The sequence below is a fragment of the Sarcophilus harrisii genome, chromosome 4, assembly GCF_902635505.1.
Source record: "Sarcophilus harrisii chromosome 4, mSarHar1.11, whole genome shotgun sequence".
Lineage (NCBI taxonomy): Eukaryota > Metazoa > Chordata > Mammalia > Dasyuromorphia > Dasyuridae > Sarcophilus > Sarcophilus harrisii.
In genome coordinates, this window is record NC_045429.1 from 439346799 (window position 1) to 439367256 (window position 20458).

The window sequence follows — 20458 nt, forward strand, 5'->3', positions numbered from 1 at the left end:
ATTGGGTTGGATCAGGATCTTATGGTTATTTCTTCATATCCTACACCACCCAAGTTGAGAGCAGTGAGCTGTCATAGAGATCTTGGATTCAGATCCGGCCTCTGATACTGATTACTGGTGTGACTTCAGAAAGCAAGTCTCGACCTGTCTGGGGTCTCCGCTTTCTGAATTGTAAAGCTGAAGAGATTGAGGTAGATATCCTCCAGAGACTTCTGGATCTAAATCTGTGATCCTGTGTGATCTCTTGTGCTGGCTCTGCGTTGACCATGCCTCACTCTCGCCCCTCATGGAACACCCATGGGCAGGCAGGGAGGGTGGGAGGGGGCGGCCGGCAGGCTAAGCAGAAGGAGGGTTTCCCAGCGAAGCTGGGGAGAGCAGCAACCCCCATCCCCAGCTCATCTGTGAGCTACCCAGCAAGACTCCCCAGAGTAATGGCCCAGTCTGGTTCTTTCTGACTAATGTAGACTGCACTTTAGCTGTGCCAGCAACTGAGTGAGCAAGGGAAGTGATTGACCTGAAATGCGTTCTTAGCCTCCCCTCAAAGTGATAACAATGCTGCTGTTATTGTATTTGTCTCACATTTATCTTGTCCCTTGGGTTGTATTTGAAGAGTGTTTTTTCCTGATTCCCCAGAAGGCCAGGGCATCCTTCTCATTATACAGATAAGGGAACAGAGGCCTTAGAGGGCCTGGGACTTACTCCAAGGTTACTGGGGAGTCCATGGGGGAGCAGCATCTTCTGACTTGCTCCTTTCATTGAATCAGGCAGTCTCACCAAAAGCATTGAATTTGAGTCCCTTTCCCCACCCCACGCATGGAAAACCTGGGACAAAGACTCTGGTCTCCTGCATCTTGAGCCTGAAATGGAGACAAGAAATACCACCCTGCCTTGGGCAGCTAGGAGGTGGCTGTGCTCAGGGTTGCTAGGGATCATGGTAACAGGAGGTGGTCCATAGCTGTTACAGCCATGCAAGGCTGTGAGAGCAGAAGTAAAGGGAGTAAAGGGAGAAATTTTTCTGACTCCAAGTCTGTTATCCCATCCACTAGGATGTTTGCCAATTGTCAAGAAGTAACATGACCATATATCGTGACTCTTGACCTTCCCCTAAATTCTCTCTGTGTTCTGGGGACTTTCCAGCTGCCCTGCCTCTCCAAACTAGCTACTAATCCAGACAAGACCTTTCCACGTATTCACATATATAAACACCCTACTTGCAAACAAAGGAGAGATAGCCTACTGCCCCATATGTTCCTCCGGAGTTTCCGTCATCCTGATCTAAGCATCCTAAACCACTGAGCCCTGGCTTCCACTCACCACTGCTCCAGAGTCCTTCATGTTTCCTCCTCCTTCCCTTATTTGTGCCCTCTAGAACTGCCATCCTAATTAACAAGGGGCCCTTCATGGGAGACTTGCAGTCTTTGTATACATCTTGTATTTAATGTTTTATACAAATATTACTTCCCCCAATAGAACGTAAGCTCTTTGAGGGCAGGGGCTGAGTTTCTGTGTGTCTTTGTATTCCCAGTGCCTAATGCAGTGCCTGACAACATTAAGTGCACAAAAATGGTTGGATCAGATCTATTTCGGGAGGCATGGATAGACAGCAGTTGTTCAGTTAAAGATCTGAGAATGTCAATGGACTGCAAGCTCAGTATGAGTCAGCAGTGCAACATGGCAGCCAAAAAAGCTAGTGTGACTTGGGGCTCTGTTAAGAGGAAGCCCAGCCTCCAGGAGCAGGGAAGTGATGGGCTAGCTCTTCTCTGCCCCAGGCAGCATATGTCTGGGGTATTGGGTTTGGCTTGGGCCACTGAGCTCGGTTCAAGAAGGACATTGATAAACGGGGATGGATGGATGGGGCAACCAAGATGGCCGATGTCCTTGAGTGTATATTATATGAAGAGCTATAGAAAGAACAGGGGAAGGCAAGACCCAGAGGGATAATTGTCTCCAAGTCTGTGAAGAGTTGTCATGTGAAGAAGTGACTGGACACCAGGAGGAATGGGTAGGAAATGCCAAGTGATCGATTTAAACTTGTGTCAGGAAAAACTTCCTAAGAAGTAGGGCTTTCCAAAAGCAGAATGGCCCTCTGGTCCCACACACCTTGGAGGTCTAGGAGTGGAGACAAGACAACTACTTAGTGGTATGGCATGGACATATTCTGAGGCAGGGGTTGGATTAGATCACCACTGAGGGCCCCTCTCAGCTCTCTTCCCAGTGCTGTTCTTTGTGGGCTACTGATCTATGGCCTCTTTCACCCAACAACTGTTCTGTTGCTGATGGACTTGGTGATGATCATCACCTGAGGATCCTGGCTAAATTTTGAGAAGGGAGGTCCTCCAGTGCTGGGCTTAGAGGCAGGATGACTTGAATTCAAATCCTGTCTCAGATACTTAACAGTTGTATGGCCCTGGGCAAGTCACTTAATTGCACTCAGCCTCAGCTTCTTCATCTGAATAATGAGACTTATTCAGTGGCCTCTGGGATCCCTTCCAGCTCCAGATCTTTGATCCTTTGAAGCTGATAAACTTATCACCCATTTGGTCCCAGCACTGCCCAAAGATCCTCCCCTTAAGACCTAGGTGAAATCAGCCTAGTAGAGAGAGGGGACAAAAGGATGGATCCTTGAAAAGGAACCATCATCATGATCAGTTCAGTGCTCCAAATGGATTTGTGATCTCACCAAGGTGTGTGTTCCCTCCAGGGTGGTGAACTGTAGCCCATCCTGTTTGTGTGTCTTGCTTCAAAGGGACTACCCAACATGCTGGCATCCCGGCTTCAGTTCTCCCATTCTCTTGATCTTCTCTGAATACCAAACTGTGCAGCTGATTATCCTCCACTCCCACTAAGTGGCCAGCCCTTTTCCCCTAAGTCATACTTTTTATAGGACACCCTTTATACCACCCCACGGGCCACTCCCTTGTGTGTAGTCTGCTCATTTTCACCCTGCGTTTTTCTATTGTCCTTTAGGTGATCCTAAGGTACTAAATCACTCAAAAAATAAGAGCTAAAATCAGTCAAGGCTTAGCAGTGGGATTCCGGGGACAAAGGTTTATACATCAAAGCCAGGAGCATTTCAGAAGGCAAGGCTGGTCGGGTCTGAGCCCCAGGCCCGTGTACCTGGCAGAGAGAGGAGGAGCCAGGGAATTCCAAGTGGAGGCAGGGAATCCATGTGCACTGGGGAAGCTGCTGTACTGTGGGTGTGTCCGTTCTTGCTCCGGAACCCGTCTGTCCAGTTGGAGAAGCTGGCCGGGTTCCTGCTCACAGACTTTTGTTTGAAGAAGGAGGCTTTGTTTGCCAGCAGAGGGGGGGCTGTGCAGGAAGGAGGGAGAAGAGAAACAGAGAGAGAGAGAGAGAGAGAGAGAGTGTGTGTGTGTGTGTGTGTGTGTGTGTGTGTGTGTTCCTCAGAGTACTATCACTAGGGATGTTCACCTTTCTAATTTGAACAACCAGAGGGATTTCCTGCCTCACTCTCTCCAAGATGGATGCAAAACTATCTCTGTTCTTGCCTTTTAGGAATTGGTTCCAGAAGGTCAGGGTTCCAAGCACAAATTAGTGTGAGTTTTACCTTTATTTAAAATCCTTTGCTCACAAACCACAGACACACTCACAGATATATATATATCTATATATATATATATATTATACACACACCAACAATCAACACATGTTCATTAAGTGCTTAGTGTGTGCCAAGCGCTAAGTATGACATAGCTAGCCACTCTGCCTAGCCTGGTACTCCAAAAACCAATGAGGCACCAACTGTGCTCTTTGGAGAAGACAAAGAAACTGTTTTGCCCTCTCCCGGTGTTCAGGGAGCACCTCTGCCTCTGAACCCAAAAGGGTGGGGCTGCGCTACTATTTTATTTGGCTAAAATCTAACCTTTGGTATGGACTGTGAGAGGAGGCTGAAAAAGCTCCCAAGAGGCTCCCAGCCCTCAGGCTCCCAAAATCCTTCTCCCCCAGAGTGGCTTCCTTGGTGCAGGGAGAGTATGCTGCTTCAGAGATGAGGAACCCAGATGCTTTTTAAAGATCCTTTACAATTCCAAGTCTGTGATTGTTGAGGTTGCTCAGTTCCTGCTCCCTCCATAGGGCATCGCAATGCTCCCCCGCGATCACAGGATGGGTTAACACTGGAACTGCTTCCAGATTGGGACTGTGCCCCTCCTCCACAGGAGTGGGAGGTGGGGGTCCTCCCTGGCTCCAAGGAGCAGCAGCAGCAGCGGGGTCTTATGATTCAGCTCCCTGTTGCTAAGCAGCTTTCATTAACAGGGAAAGTCTGCAGTGAGAGGCTCTGGGGAATGGGAAGGAGATGCTAATAAATGAAAAGAGAAGCAGATTCTAGGGAACGTTTGCACCCCACCTTGCGTAATTGTGCTGAGAAGCCAAAGTCTTTGCCTCATGTTTAATGTCTTGGACTCCTGGCTGTTTTTAGTCTTTCTCTCTTCCCTGCAAGGATTTCTTTTCATATTGGAGGTTCCTCCATCCCTGCCCCTCCTCCCCGCTTTCCTCTCTGCCCTATTCGAGGAATTACTCATTTTCAGGGTATCCCATGAATCTCACTCCTCAAAATCCCAGAATGTCAGAGCCAGAAGGGACCTAAGCAGCCACACCTGGTCCGATCCATACCTGAAAACCAAAACCCATTACAGTATCCCCATCTGACCTCTGCTTGGAGACCTGTGGTGGCAGGAGACCCTCTGCCTCCTAGCAGCCCATCCTACTTGGGTGAGATGGAGTTTTTTCTGACTTCAGACCTAAACCTGCATCTTTGCAATTTCCACTCACTGGCATTTAGGAAATCCAAGTTTCATTCTTCCTTTTGTAGAACAGCTTTAATGGTACTGGAAGATAGCTATCATTCCCTACCCCTACTCTCTTCTTCTCCAAGCTAATCATCTCTAGTTTATGCCATGATCCTCAGACGGCAAGGACTCAAGGCCCTTTACCATCATCAGACTGAGGTGATCAAGATGGAAGAGAGATTGACAAAGGCTATTCTTATCCTGGCTGCTCACCAAGCTCCACTCTTCTTAAAGGGCTTATTCTCAGGCCCCATGACCCTTAAATAACATGGTTCACTTGGTAACCTCAAAGCACTCCAGTGAAGATGAAAGGCTCCCTCTCTGTCCGTTCCCAAACAGCTCACTGGCATTGAGATTGTGGGCCCCGGTCTCTTTGCTTTTAATTCTAGCTGGGGGTTTTAAGGACTTTTCTCTTTCTTTTTCTTCTTGAGAAGTCAAAGTTCTCTGGGTGCTTCAAGGCTGATTTTGAAGATGGATTTGAGCAAAGAATGTGGAGGTGAGAAGTAGAATCTGGGTTTTGTTACAAGACAAGGGTCACCTGAAAAATCACTTCCAAGGGACTACTGGGCACCTTGTTCAAGCAGGGGCAGTGGGGAATTTTCAGTTCAGTTTATCAAAGGCATTTAATGTACCCACAACTGTGCAGGACACAGGAGAGATCTTGCCTGAAGGAGATTTCAGTTCTGTTGGCAAGTGAGAAGTCTAAACTCTTACAGCTCAAGGTCACAAATAAAATTGATCCACACTGGGGAACGCGGCCTGAACATTCAGTCCTTCCTCGAAAGTCCCACGTAGTTGAATCCTTGGCTTAATGCCCCTGAGCAGGCTAGGCTCACGGAGTTGCTGTTACATCCTAATCCCTTTTCCTAGATGTCAGTTCTCTCTCCTGCTCTCATGCTATAAGCATCTCCTCCTCTCTTCCTCATTCTCTCCTCTTCCACACTTGCTCACAAAGACCAGGTACACAATCTCTAGTGGCTGGTTTATAAAAGGCAATGAGGTAACACAGGGAAGAGAGCATTGGTCTTGGAGTCAGGAGAATCTGTGTTCAAATTCCACCTGGGCAAGTCACTTACCCCTAGTTGTGTCAGGAAAAAAAGTAGTCATTTACAGGAACATGTCTGTGGGACTACAGAGAAGGCATATTTCCAGGAAAATCTCCCCAGATAAAAACAGGCAGTTGTGTGCTGGACAGAAGCATGGATCTGAAATCTAAACACAGGGGTTCATTTCTCTATCACTCACCAGGTGAATTTTTTGATCCTCTGTAAAATAAAAAAAAAAAAAATTGACTTAATCAGGGATACTTAGAGTTCATTAACATTTTAAAGAAATATTTGGATAACTTTACTTCAATATAATTGTTCTCCTTTGTAATCCTATTTGTTTTTATTTTATGCATTAAAATACATTATTCTCAGAAGGGGTTGGGGTCTATCACACACACACACACACACACACACACACAGAGGTTCAGAATTGGGCTAGATGAACTCTTCAGTCTCTGATAACCTTAAATCTATAATGAGCCTGTGAAGAGAATTTTCCCTCTTCATACAATCAAAGAGCCCAAATACAGAGTTCTAGCTCTAGAGTAGAGTTTTAGGTGATTTCTAGTCCAACCCCTTTGTTTTACAGATGAACAAATTTAAGCCTAGGAATTTTGTCCAAGGTTGCACAAGCAGTAAATGTCAGAATGAGATTTTCACCTAGATTTTCTGACTCAGTGCAGTGCTTTCCACTTACCTCAGGAGGCTGACAGTCTCCAGACCCCTTTATGCATGATATCAGTGCAATTAGCTCTGTCAATAATTTGCACTTTCTCTCCCCATTCCTAGCACAATATTTCCCACTCAATAGGTGTTTAATAATGGCTGTTCAGTGAATGTATAGATGAATGGATGGATTAGTTCATGAAAGATGAATTCCAGCATAGAATGAACCACTTGCCTGACTGCCCAGAAACCAGTACCCTGGACAGCTCCCAGCCATCTACGTGGCAGCTGGAGAGAAGGACAGCAGCTAGCCAGCCTGGCAGTCCCTCCCAGTCTTTCTGGGGGCGGGCTGCTGGAGACACGATTACCTTGTCATGCAGGAAGTTTCAAACATAAATGCGTGGGAAGAAGGCTTGGGGAGGAGGGGGAGGGGGTAATGCTGCTGCTGACCTTCTTCCTCCTTCAGATTCATAAAATCTGGACAGCTAAAGATTTTTAATCCCCAAGAGCTTGAGGCTCCCTTTTAGCTCCTTAGAGGTCTCCTCCTCACCTGCAGAAGTTCCCCAGGCAGGTCTTACTGGCCTGGTGGCCAACTTGTCAGGAAGAAGAAGGTCAACTCACTAGTCAAGATAGATGGGATGTTAGGTAATGAAGTCATCCTGTACTACACCCAGGGGAAGACAGTGAATGAGTCAATCCGGCCTGTGCGTCCCTTTTGAGGAACTGAAGCTCTAGACAGGACAGAATCTGTGGCCAGTGAAAGGAATGGGGTTGAGTGGTGGTGGAAGAGAAACACCTTTGGCAACAGACAAAGCTCTGCCCTCCAAAAGACGGTAAACCTTCCGAGAACATTTGACCCTCTTACTTAGTGGGAAGAAAGGGGACTTTTTTTAAAAGATAAACTCTCATTTTTTGGGGGGAGAAGCTATTTATCAGGTAGTAGATGACCAGATTCTAAGAAATAGGACAAGTAGACCTCCAGGGAGGGCAGAGCCTACTGCTACCTTAGGTTAGGAACAACTCTAACCCTGGCTCTTGGCATTTACATACATGTTCATAAAATTATAAAACATGTGAGAATGGCTATCCTTTATTTCTGGGCTTAGTTACTGCCATTCAAGGTTCTGTAATCAGATTTGGTTCGTCTAATTACCCCCATTGCCCGGCTATCTTTAGTGGCTTTCTGCTTGGGCCATGGCCCCCACAGCCTGGGCTGGAGCTGCTTTTGCCCAAGCCAGAAGAAAGAAATATTGGAAAAGAGTTTGGGGACAGAGAAGGCAAATGTGAGCAAATGAAGCACCCAGCCTGAGGATGATGAGGGATTTGGGACCTGTATTCTGAGAAATTAAGAAAATTGATCCCCCAGAGAGGCGTAAGTAGCTTATGCTACAGAATTCTGGTCTCATGAAATCAAGTAAAAAAAACAATTTACTAAATAATCTATGCAAAGCTCTGAGCTCTATGCTTCCATGGCCCGGAGTGATCATCTTAGCACACTTGTGAGCTTTCTCATTTCCTGGCCTGCCCCCAACTCCCCTGGAGGTAGATAAAAGCCTGTTGATATATGGATCTAGACTGGCTCCTTGTATTATGTCCCTGAGAAATGTTGTGCAGGGTGGGAGGTGGGAAGGGAAGGGACTGAGGAGACAAGAAAGGAAAGGAAGTCAACTGCCCATCATGGATTCATTTCCCCATGCCAGTTCCAACAGTCTGAAGAGGAATTGCTCTCCTATTTCCATCTAAGCCTAGGTAGGAGGGTTGAGATGGGATGAGCCAGCAAAGATGAATTTCCCCAAAAGCTGGAGCAGAAACCAGCTCCCTGCTGTGAGCCGGGGGAGCACACACCTCAGTTACCATAGAGATGCTCATTCTGAGTGGAGGCAGCCCTGCTCTGTGCTCCCAACACAGAATAATCAGCCAGAAAACAGAGGGGCCAGTGGGAGGGAAAAAAGAGAGAGACCTTTCCTGCTTTCTTCCATCTTTGGCCACATCTAGAATAAGACTCTTACCTCTTCCTTTCCAGTTCTCCCTGGAGCTAAGAGTAGAAGCATCTACACTCTCCCAAGAGTGGAGTCCATGGTCCTGGCAGGGATTGCCAGGGGTCATTCCTTCCCTCTTCTAGCCAAGAAAGGGTCTTGCCTGAATGATCTCCAGAAACTTACTCTGAGCTCCATAAATCTTTGCCTTCTAATATCTTTTTCATCCTAATGATCAGACCTAATGGTACTGGTGTCCTAGACTCTGTCTCACTTAAATCCAACTCATGAAAAAGAAAGACATCACCTCATTGGTCCTCTTCAGGACCAGGGATGAACAAGAACAACAACATAGGAGCCGGGTTCAAATCCCACTTCTGAAGCATTTACTACCCGAGAGACTTTGGGCAAGTCACCTAAACCCTCTGTGCCTCAGTTTCCTCATTGTAAAATGAAAGGAGCTAGACTAGGTGGTTTCTAAAGTCTTTTCTAGCTCTCTGATTTTTTTCCCTTGGGAATTCAGATTGAGAGGGATATTTTTGCGATCTTGCATATGAGATAAAACTGTCCTCTCTCCTCTTTCACCATGGCACCCCCAAGTGTTCTGCTATTAGATGGTTGTTGGTAGAATACAGATCAACCCTGATGTGGATCCCAGTGCTCACAATTCCCCTACCCAGTGCTAAGCTCTGCTTGCCTTGAGCACTCATTACCTGTTACATGATACTCTTGGCTCCAGTTAAGAGATGGACAGTAGGGAATTTTAACCAGGAGTCCTGTCCCTTTGGATCTCTGCTCAGATGGTCTCTAACCCTATACCTGAGGAGTGTTGGATGCAGTGGCAGATGAAGCTGTCCCCGTGGGCTGGGATGCTAGCAGAAGTAGCAGCATCCTCTGTCCCTCCCCACCCCTCAGCAAGTTGTGTAGAGAGCCATATGCTTGACAGTGGCTAGCCAGCTGAAAGTTTCTATAGCAACTGCAGCCCAGCTTCCCCCAGGGGCTCAGGTGGGAAGGGGCAGATGCCTAGAGGTAGCAGAGAGCAAGCTTGTGGCATAGGCAGCAGGGATGGGGGCAGGAGCCTGGCAAAGGAGGGCAACCCACAGGTTCTTCTTACCCAATCCCTATTAGCTCAGAGTTTGAGCTCTGGCTGCCATCTGGACACTATGAAAAGAGAGCAGAGTTTCTATGCCTCCTCCCTCAGTTTTTCTAGACTGGGATCCCCAAGATGGGGCCCTCGGGTATCAAAATGATGTAACCTGATTTTACCCCAAACCCCAATTTTTTACAGTCTCATTTTCATTAATATCTTATGTGTTTAAATCAACTTGATTTACAAATCTCTCTCTCTCTCCCCACTGTCCTTACCAGTGTGCTTCAGAATAAAGATGAACAAAGCAGAGAAAGCAGTCAGCAAAGCTAACCAAAACATCAGCCATGTTGGACAATTTATCCAACATTCCACACCCCTAGTATCCAACCCCTCTCCAAAAGGATGCAGGGAAACCTGCCTCCCAGCCACTAAACCCAAAGCAGGATCCATGGTGATAGAGGACTCCACGGGGCTCAAAAACGTCTCAGGGGCTTGAGACATCTGATCCAGGACCTTGGATAAAGGAACTGTGTTTAGTGTGGGCAGGGTAGGGATCAAGAAGGATCTTCTGTGTGTCCTGAATCCTCTTCCATGAGTCCCATGCTGCATTGTCTCCCTGGCCCAACTTAGCTTTCTTCCTAAATCTGGGATTGGGTGGGTTTGAGAGATCCGTTCTTCACCTTATTGCCTTGTCTCCTGAAATTGGGCCGGATGATGGCTTATGCTAAAGAACCGAACTAGGAGTTACCTCAGCAGGTCTAGACTGCTACAAAACTGGTAAGACCAAGGTTCAGCACTAGATTGGGTCAGAAGGGGTGGAAGTAGATGGAAGAGCAAGTATCCGAGTTATTAGATTTAGGGTTGGGAGGAGCTTTAGGGATCATTGTGTCAAACTGATTGATTTTGCAGATAGGAAAACTGAGGCACTGATAGGTTTAAGTGACTCACTAAATCACACAGTAAAGGTCTAAGGAAGTTTTGAATTGATTTCTTCACAAGCTTTAAGCCTGTCCTGCCCTAGGTCAGACTACAAGACCTGCAGGCTTGGAAACTTTTCTAGAAATAGCATTATTGGGGGGTGATGGAAGCCCCCGAGTCTGCTTAGCCCACATGTGTAGCAAGCAGACCTGGGCCTAATTTGACCATGATGCCAGGCAGTGAGAGCCAGGTAGCCCTTCTCCCTGGAAAATTTAGCTCCATCCCAAGAAGGTGAAAGCTGCCAGACACTTCCCCAGAGAGGCAGCCCGTAGGATGACCCTCTGTGGCGCCTCCTGCCTTGGGTAGTTACCAAGAATCCCAGCACACATTCATTGGGTACTTAGGGTGTGCTGAACACTTCAGGAGGTGTTGATATAGAAGGCTGCCAGGATAGCCCCTGTGCTTCGGGAGCTTTGAATATACCTGGGGAAGCAAGACAAAGACATGAATGGCCAGTAAGAGTACAAGGTAACATGCAAGGCAGCCCCAAAGTCGGGAAGATCTGGATTCAAGTTGAGCCTGGTATATATGACTCTGAATCAATCACTTAACCTCTTAGTGCCCCCAGGCAGCTGCTAAATGTAAACTGAAGAGCTGGAGAGGGAGTTTTTTCATGAACAGTTGACTACACCAAAGGCATCATGGATCTGCCTTATTCTCCCCTCCAAAAATAAAAAACCAAAGAAGTGGCAGGGGGTAGGGATTAAATATTTATAAAGCACCTATGGTGCTAGACCCTGTGCTAAGGGCTCTACAAATATTATTTTTGATGCTCAGCACCCTGAGGTAGGTTCTACCATTTTACATTTGGGGAAACTGAGGCAAACAGAGGTAAGTGACTTGCCCAGCTATCTCCAAGGGAATAGGCACCAAAGTTCAAATCTCAGCTTTGCTATTTAGCTACATGCCTGACCTAGAACAATCAATCAAGTATTTAAGCATATCTATTATTGCCAAGAGCAGTCAAGTGGCACAGGGGATAGAATGCTGGTTTCAGAATCAGGAAAACTTGAGTTCAAATCTAACCTCAGACACTTACTAGCTGTGTGACCCTGAGCAAGTCACTTTACTCTGCCTCAATTTCCTCATCTTTACAATAAGCTGGAGAAAAAAATGGTGAGCCATTCCAGTATGAATTCCAAGAAAACCCCCAAATGGGGTCAGATGGGACTGAAATGATTAAACAGTAATAATTATGTTGGATACCTGGGATGCAAATAAAAAGAATAAAATAATCCCTATTAGCACTGAATTTATATTCTCTCTGGGCCTTAGGTTCCTCACATGTAAATCAAGGGCACTTGATCAGGTTTGTTCCAGCTTTGAATCGGTGGTGCAGATGAGGGCTTTTAGACTCAAGTAAGAATATACTCCCCATTCGTGAAGGACAGACGGTCTGTGATTTGGAGTGACACAGCACTAGAGGTCACTGAGGGCTGGAGTGGTCAAGAAAGGCTTCCTAAAGGAAGTGGATTTGACTCCCTCTTCCAAAAAATAAGACTAAAAAAAAAACAAATATAAATAGGGGGGCAGTTAGATGGTGCAGTGGATAGAGCACCAGCCCTGAAGTCAAGAGGACCTGAGTTCAAATCTGGCCTCAGACACTTAACACTTCCTGGCTGTGTGACCCTGGGCAAGTCACTTAACTCCAATTGCCTCAGCCAAAAAAAGAATGAAGGAAAAACAACAAATTAGTTAATAAATTCACTTTAGAGCATAGAAAATATCTTGTTCTTTCTGTCTCTCTCTTCCCCTTCTGTATTCTCTCTCCTCAGTCTGTCTCTTGATTTTATTTCTATCTATCTCAGTTTCTTTCGTGTCATGGACATAGTGGTATGCCGGTAATGTTTAACAATCAACTCTCCAAAAAAAAAAAACATATATGAAACTTTAAAGTTTTATTATTATTATTTATTAGTGTTATTATTTATTATATTATTATTGTTATTAGTTTTATTATTATTAACATTTTCTCCATGAGATTTGAGGCAGGGACATGATTAATCTGATAACCTTGTCTGGAACGGATTATAAAGGGCAGAGACTGGACATAGAGAAACAGGTCCAGGGAAGAGAGACAGAGACAGCCATTGCTGGATTCCTATTGCTTCCTTCCTTCCTATTGCATCAGCCTGACCTCTCCGATAGCCTCTGATGACCAGTCATGGTGCTGGCTCTGATTAAGCAATTAGTGCACACTTTCCCCCAAATTATTTAATCCACCTTCGAGGCTTAGATCCAAGAAGGGACTTGATTGGTCAAACAGCTTTGGATCATAGATCATATAGATCATCCTAGATCCAGAGCTGGGAGGGAGCTCGGAAGCTATCCAATCTCCTCATTTTACAGATGAGGAAACTGAGGTCCAGGGAATAATAAAGTGACTTGTCCAAGGTGATCCTAGTACTAAGAGTGGCAGGTCTGGATCTTGAACCCTAGGGTTCATTGCACAAGGATCGTACAAAATGGTGGACATGGGGTATCCTTATAGACTATTGTTTTCGTGATCATCATTGCCACAGTGATGGAGGAAGAAAATGAGAGATATGGGCTTGGCTCCCACTTTGTCATCATCGTTCTAAAGGATGGGTGGCTGCGGAGCAAGGGGCATGTTTGGAAAACGATTAGCTCCTCATGAGAATCTTGGTTTTCCCTTCAGCCCCAGCATAATGGGTGGGGCTAGGCTCAGTGGCTGCAGATGAAGCCGAGCACTTGGTTCCCCACTTCTCCAGCCCTGCCTCTAGCCATTTGTCTGCACCCTGGGGAAGGTGGGGAGACTAATGAGTCATTATCCTGTCAATTAGTCACATCCTTGTGTTTGCTACAAATTGCTGCCACCTGCCTTTGCTCTGGCAGCCAAGGACAGCATCCAGCACTGCCCCCTTCCCCGATGGTTCTTTCTCCTTTGGATCTGGACAGCAGAAGACCGGCGTCAACTCATGCCGCTGCTGGACGGCGACTTGAAGAAAAGGGGCTTTTCTTGAGCCAAAACTACCCAGACCTCCAGCCCCATTGAGTTAGGGCTTCATGGCAATGGGTGGGTACAACTAGGGGAAGGAGCCAGTGAAGACTAAATCATCCTTGGTTCAAACCCTTCCTTTGTCATCTTGGCAAAGTCACTTAGCTCTTGTTTCTGCTTCTGTGAGTAAGAAGTTTGGACCTTATGTCCCTTCAGACTCTAAATCTGTGATTGTGTCTTTTAAATGCTTCGCACCTCAGTTTGCTCATTTGTAATATGAGAGAATTGAACTAATTGGCTTCTGTGAACTTGCTCTCATGCATATTTTTCAGGCACAAGTAAAACGCAGAGACCAATGGATACTTTGTGTGTGTTTGTGTGTGTGTGTGTGTGTGTGTGTGTAAATATAAATGTTCATAGACAAACTAAAGACCTACAATCACACCCAGATATACCCAGAGCAGACACAAAGTAGTCAGGGTTCTAATGCTCGCTAGTTGTGGAACCTCAGCCAGTCAATTCCCTGATTTGAACTTCTATAAAAGGAGGCGGTGAGACTTATGCTCAAAGCTCCCTTTGGATCCAACAATCTGCGAGTCTTTAAACCCATAAATGTAGATAGAATCTAGTCCGTGCACTCCCCGGCCTCTAGTCTGTCCACCATTTCTTCAAAGACATGTGGTAAGCAATGTCCAGAGGGAGAAATTCAGTCTTTCCCCTAAATCAAGCCTATAAAAACAGCCCCAGAGGGCCTGGAAACCTCCTTTTGCTCCCTGCTGCTGCTCATCAATAATGAAGGAGTTGTTGTCAGTCCTGATAACCGCAGCATCAGCTCCATCAATATTTGATGGTTTCTCCAGAGCCTGGTTCCTTAGCAACCACAGTATCCATGGGCTGTGGGAGGCCTGGCTGGCTTCTGCTGCTCCCCATGCCCTTGGTCCTGACACTGCCCGTCATGTTCCCCCTCTCTGGGGAGGGGCGGGGTGCAGCTAGGCAGAGGAGACGGATCTGCTCTGCACACATGTTCCCTGCCCCCATGTCGCCGAATGCTAGGTGGATGTGCTGGTGGGAAGAAGGGGAGGGAGGTGGAGGGGGCCTGCCATAGAGCAGCAGCAGAAATGGAGCTGTCTGGCCCCACGAGCAGGGGGAGGGCAGGGTCCCATCCAAGCACGTTTCTGCCTGAGCAGGAAAATGGGAGTTGAGTGTCCAAGAGGGAGACCTCTGTGGTACAGTGGAAAGAGTGCTGAATATATAGCCCTTCCACTTGCTACTTGCATGAGCTGGGGCAAATCCCTTTCTCCCTAATGGCCCCCAGGTTCCCTCCCAGCTCTGAATCCATTTAGTCTAATGCTTAAGACCAGTAGGAGCAGGCTGAAAACAGAATGGATCAGTTCATGAACTCTGGACTTCACCGGAATCCTACAAACAGGTCCCTGACTTGGGTGATGGATGGGGCAAAATGGACTAGTCAGGGATGACATGAAGAGTATTTTGGGTCAGACGTGGGTTGGAAAACTTGCCTCTGCAATCGCTTCCAAGTGTGAGATTCTGTGAAAATATACCCCTCTTCCTCTCCCCCTTTCTCTTTTTCCCTCCTTGCTTCTGTCCTCCCCTCCCCCCACTTTCTCCTTTTCCCTCCTCTCTGTCTCTCTCTCTCTGTCTTCCCTACCCCCCACCCCCCAGTGATTTTCCCAGAGTGTCTGGGCAAAAGTGTCCAAAAAAAGTCAAATGTCTGGGATTTGAACTCAGATCTTCCTGACTTCTATCCACTGCCCCACTTAGCTGCCCCATTCATGCACTTCCACTGACCACACTGGAATTCCCTCATTGGGATTCTCTCTCTCCTCATCTCCCCTTCTTGGCTTTTTAAAAGTCCCAGCTAAAACCCCACGTGCTACAAGAAGCCTTTCCTTGTCTCCCTTACTGCGAGGCCCTTCCATTTGCTGATCATCTCCCATTTATCCTGTACAAATCTTGTTTCTACATGGCTGTTTTCATGTTGTTTCCCCATTAGACTGTGATCTCCTTAAGAACAGGGACTATCTTTGGCTTTTCTTTGTATCTCCTGTGCTTAGCACAATGCCTGGCAAAAAGTAGGTACTTAACAAATCCTTATAGACTGACTGCCAGAAACACCCAGGAGTTTTCTGGCCTTTCTCCAGGGCTTCAGCCAGGCCTGACCTAGAGGGGTGGAAGGAAGGTTTGCGCATCTTTGGGTCAGATGTGGGTTAGAAAACTTGGCTCTGCAATCCCTTCCAAGTGTGAGATTCTGCGAAAACACACCCCTCTCCTTCTCCCCCTCTCTCTTTCTCCCTCCTTCTCTGTGTCCTTCTCCCCTCTCCTCCCCTTCTTTCCCTCCTTCTCCCCCCTTCCTCCCTTTCCCTTCTCTGGGGGGAAAGGGGAATGGCTGAACAAATCATGACATATTAATGTGATAAACCTTATGCAATAACTACGATGATTAAGAAAGCTTTAAGAACTCTCATCAATGTAGAGATCAACCCTGATTAAAGAGGACTTGTATATTAAACATGTCTTACCTCCTGAGAGGTGATGGTTTCAAGATGCAGAATGTCACATAGTTTTTGGCAAATGTGGGGATTTTTATACATATTCGTTATAAGAGTTTTATTTCACTTTTCTTTTTTCTAGAAGGTAGAAGAGTAGTGTTGATAAGTATTTAATTGAAAACATTTTAATTTTTTTAAGCAGAGCTTAAATTTTTTAAGCACAGTGATTAGAGCTCTACAGTCTGGCCAGCCCCAGTTAGAAGATAAAATTTGGTGAAAATCTGGCAACATAAGGAACAGTCAGAAAAATAGGAGGCGAGCCAGGAGAGAGTAGTATCCCAAAAACCTAGAGAAAAGAGAGTTTTAAGGGGAATTGGGAGAAAATTGGGAGAAAAATCCATTAGATTTTGCAACAAAGAGATCATTGGTAATTTTCTAGAGCAATTTCAGTTGAATGATGATGTAGGAAGCTGAAGTGTGAGAGTTAAGAGAGTAAAAGGAAAGGAATTGAAAGCATTGGTTGTAGATGGCCCATCTGTAGGATGATCATTTGCAGGATGAGCATATCAAGTGAGAGTTTGGGGGGGATGGGGGAGACGTGGGTATGTCTGGGGCAGCAGGGAAGCAGCCGGCGGACAGGGAGCGACCAAAGATGAGTGAGAATGGGATGATAGAAGGTCACTCTGGTGGAGAAGACAGGGTGGGGTAGAATCACTTGTCCATGGAGAGTGGGTTCGGTCGGCAAGGAGAAGGACTGACTCTTCATGTGAAACGGGTGAAAGGGATCATGGCAGATGGCATCTGAGTGACATGAGAAAAGGGGAGAGGCAGACTTTTTTGTGTCATCTTTTCCTATTCTTCAGGTGTGGTAGAGACCTGCCTGCTGCATCAGCTGAGGCGTCGGGCTGCAGGCTTCCTGCGCAGTGACAAGATGGCTGCCCTCTTCACCAAGGTGGGGAAGACCTGTGTGGTAGCCGGAGAGGTCTGCCGAAAGGTGCAGGAGCTGCAGCAGCAGGTGGAGAGCAAGTGAGTCCCAGGTCAACCCCAGGGCCTTCCCTTTAGCTTTCTCCCCCACTTTCCCTCTAGGAGGAAGTCATCTGGTCCTGTGTATCATCTGCCATTCTCCAGGTGGCTGGGAGGCACATGTTCTCCTTGTTTTTCTTTGCTCCACTGGGTCTGGCCAGGACTGAGCTAAAACACGGCCCAGGGAAAAGGACGTAGGAGTTGGAGGCTGGCTTTATGTCCCAGCTCTACCACTTGTGCCTGGAGCCCTGGCCAGCTCACTGGGAGTTGGATTCCAAGGCTCCCAACCTGCTCCAAATCTGAGAAGCTTCAGCTTCCGATCCATCGCCAACCTTGTCCCCTGCGAAGTCCCCTCTCTCGGCCACATCTTCCCCTGGCAGACAAGGAGGCCATGACAGGGCCACCAGTCCCAAGGCAGCCTTCTCCCAGGCTTGCTCTCGTCCCTGAATGGCCTCATTTCCCTCCCCTCAGGAAGTCAACAGGAGGCAACCAGGAGGCCCTTCGGAGACAGGGCTCAACTGGAGGGAAGCCCCCAAGTCTGAGCCCCCAGGCCCTGAGGCACATTTGGGTGCGCACTGCCCTCATTGAGAAAGTGCTGGACAGAATTGTCCAGTATATTGTGGAGAACTGCAGGTGAGTGCTGCCCCCCATCACACCCTCCTCCCGTGTCACTCCCTTCCTCTCTGTCCCAATGATGCAAAGCTTCTATCCAACCTTCTACAATGAAACCCATTTATGTTCTGATCCACCAAAGTAGTCTTCTTTTTTCTCTTCTCCTTCTCCTCCCCACCCCCACCTTCTCATTCTTCTTCCTCATGTACCTTCTCCTCCTCCTTCTCCCCCTTCTCCTTCTCTTCTCCCCATGTTCTGACAATCCTGGGGCACGGGGCTGGGTCAATCACAGTGTTTTGATCCTCTTCAGATTCAGCAATCCTGACAACCAAGGCTGTTGACTAAAGAACAACCTAAGAGGACCTAGGATTTCCAGACACCTTCTGTATAATATCCACTTGCTTCTCCCTTCTCTTAAAGGAAGCTCAGTGAGCGAGGAATAGAATATTGTCTCAGGAAGACCTGAGATCAAACGCTGCCTCGGAGATTTCCCGGTTGTGTGACTTTGAGCAAGTCATTGTCCTTTCATAGTCCCATTTTCTTTTCTGTAGAATGATGATAATAATAGCACGTAATTCATTGGCTTGTTGTGAGTATCAGACAAGATACCATCTGGAAGTGCAATAGAAAACTTAGTTGTTGTTATGATCGGTTGTGTCTCCTTCCTGAAACCATTGTTTTTTCTTGGCAAAGATAATGGAGTGGTTGGCCATTCCTTCTCCAGCTCATTTGACAGAGAAGGAAACTGAGGCAAACAGGATAAAGTGACTTTTCCAGGGTCACATAGCTCGGAAGTGTCCGAGGCTAGATTTGAACTCGGGGAGATGATTCTTGCTGATTCTGGATCTGATGCTCTCTGGGCACTGTGGCACTCATCTAGTGGCCACGAGCCCAGCTTCTTAATGGTCCTGCTTCTGGCACCTACTAGTGCCATGTGGGGATGAGTACCTCAAGCACCTCTCTAGTACTACTGGGTGTGGAAGAAGTGTGCTCCTCAGAAATCTCAGGTTAAAGTAAACTAATAGGGACAGCAAGGCGGCGCGGTGGATAGAACACAAACCCTGAAGTCAGGAGGACCAGAGTTCAAATCTAGCCTCAGACACTTAACACTTCCTGTCTGTGTGACCCTAGGCAAGTCACTTAACTCCAATTGTCCAAGCAAAAAAAAAAAGAAAAAGAAATAAAGAAAAGAAAAAAAAATACCAAAAAAACAACCAAAAAATCCAAAAAAAGTAAACTAACAAAACGCTTTGGAGCCTCACAATAAGCCTGTGAGACTTATAAATGCATAAACGGAGATTCAGGGAAATGAAATCACTTGCTTTCTAGAATGTAAGCTCCTTGAGGTCAGGACGTGTCTCATTTTTGGTTTTTGTTTCCCTACCTGGCACAGTGCCTGGCGCCTCCATGGTAGGCACGCTAAAATGCTTGTTAATCAATTGAGGGCAAAGCCTTTTAATGTTTGACTTGAAGTTCCAGCATATCCTCTTAATAGCTGCTTGATGATTGATGCATTGCCCTTGATCATACAGCTAGGAGGTATCCGAGGTGAGGTTCAGAGCCGTGACTTCTTCGCTCCTAGTCCCTCGCACTCTGCGCTATTCCACGTTTTCCCGCTTTCTCATCTCCTTCCTCCATCCAGAGAGGAAGCGGGTGATCCGAGCCGAGCTCCTGTGCTCACCCTTTGTCTCTCTTCTGTTTGAACAGCAAATACTATGAAAAAGAAGCCCTGCTGGCGGACCCCGTGTTTGGCCCCATTCTGGCCTCTCTTCTAGGTGAGTGGGGCGTGGGGCAGGGTTGGGGTCCCAGGATGGGGAGGGCTTCGGCTCCCCTGCCCCTGTTCCAGGAGATTATCTTCAGATCCTGGCTGTCCCTCTCCCCACAGTGGGACCCTGCGCTCTGGAGTATACCAAGCTGAAGACAGCAGACCACTATTGGACGGACCCGTCTGCCGATGAGCTGGTCCAGAGGCACCGCATCCGGGGCCCCCATGGCCGGCAGGACTCGCCCTCCAAGCGTCCGGCCCTGGGAGTAAGTTTCCTTCCTTACCACGTCCCAAGTCCCTCCTCCCTCTTCCCCCCAGCCAAAGGCCTTCAGAGGAGGGGAAGGGATCCCTGTCTGCTATTACTCCTGCAGACGTGGGTCTTCCCAGCCAGATACTGACCCTCTCCCCACTCTGGTGCTTGGGTGAAGCCCCAAGCTGAAGAGTCGCCTCTGAGCCAGGAGCATAGATTGTTCAAGAGCTGCTGCAGCTCGTGGAGGGGGAGCCTTAGAGAAGAGGTCCAGCGTGCCAGTCAAGGAGGGATAAAAGGGGGCCCTCCAGGGATGCTGCCATCCCGGGTTCTCCACAGACGGCCCCAGATGCCCAGGCCAGGGGGTTTTGGGGGCAAAACTGTCTAGCAAAGCTTCTCTCTGAAGGTCCGGAAGCGACACTCCAGTGGGAGCGCGTCGGAAGACCGGTTTGCAGCCTCGGCTCGTGAGTATGTGGAGTCCCTCCATCAGAATTCTCGAACGCACCTGCTCTACGGCAAGAACAACGTGCTGGTACAGCCGGTGAGAGAGCCCAGAGCTTGGCTTCCCACAGCAGGGAGGGGGAAGGGGGGAGCTAGCTTCCTAACAGGAAGTCCCCTGGAAAGGTACCAGTCCCCTGAGGGACTGATGCAAAAGGGGATGTGCCAGGGACCTGAAAAGCCTAAGCTCTTCAGCATGGCCAGGACCTTGAAAAGCTTTCTGTCCAGAGGGAGTCGTCGCTGCTGCCAGATTGGCAGGGGAACCCCTTTCCCTGATTTTGGG

The 20458-nt window shown here is 47.5% G+C and overlaps 1 protein-coding gene across 2 annotated transcripts in view; it reads left to right on the forward strand.

Moving 5' to 3' along the window:
• The window catches only part of SGSM2 (small G protein signaling modulator 2), a 68822-nt gene that overhangs the window by 6047 nt on the left and 42317 nt on the right, over positions 1–20458 (forward strand). For both annotated transcript variants that reach the window (XM_031967803.1, XM_031967804.1), the window contains exons 3-7: positions 16894–17056; positions 17525–17686; positions 19373–19440; positions 19551–19696; positions 20084–20218. In XM_031967803.1, the coding sequence (XP_031823663.1) occupies positions 16894–17056; positions 17525–17686; positions 19373–19440; positions 19551–19696; positions 20084–20218 (674 nt within the window). The remainder of the gene's footprint in view (positions 1–16893; positions 17057–17524; positions 17687–19372; positions 19441–19550; positions 19697–20083; positions 20219–20458) is intronic.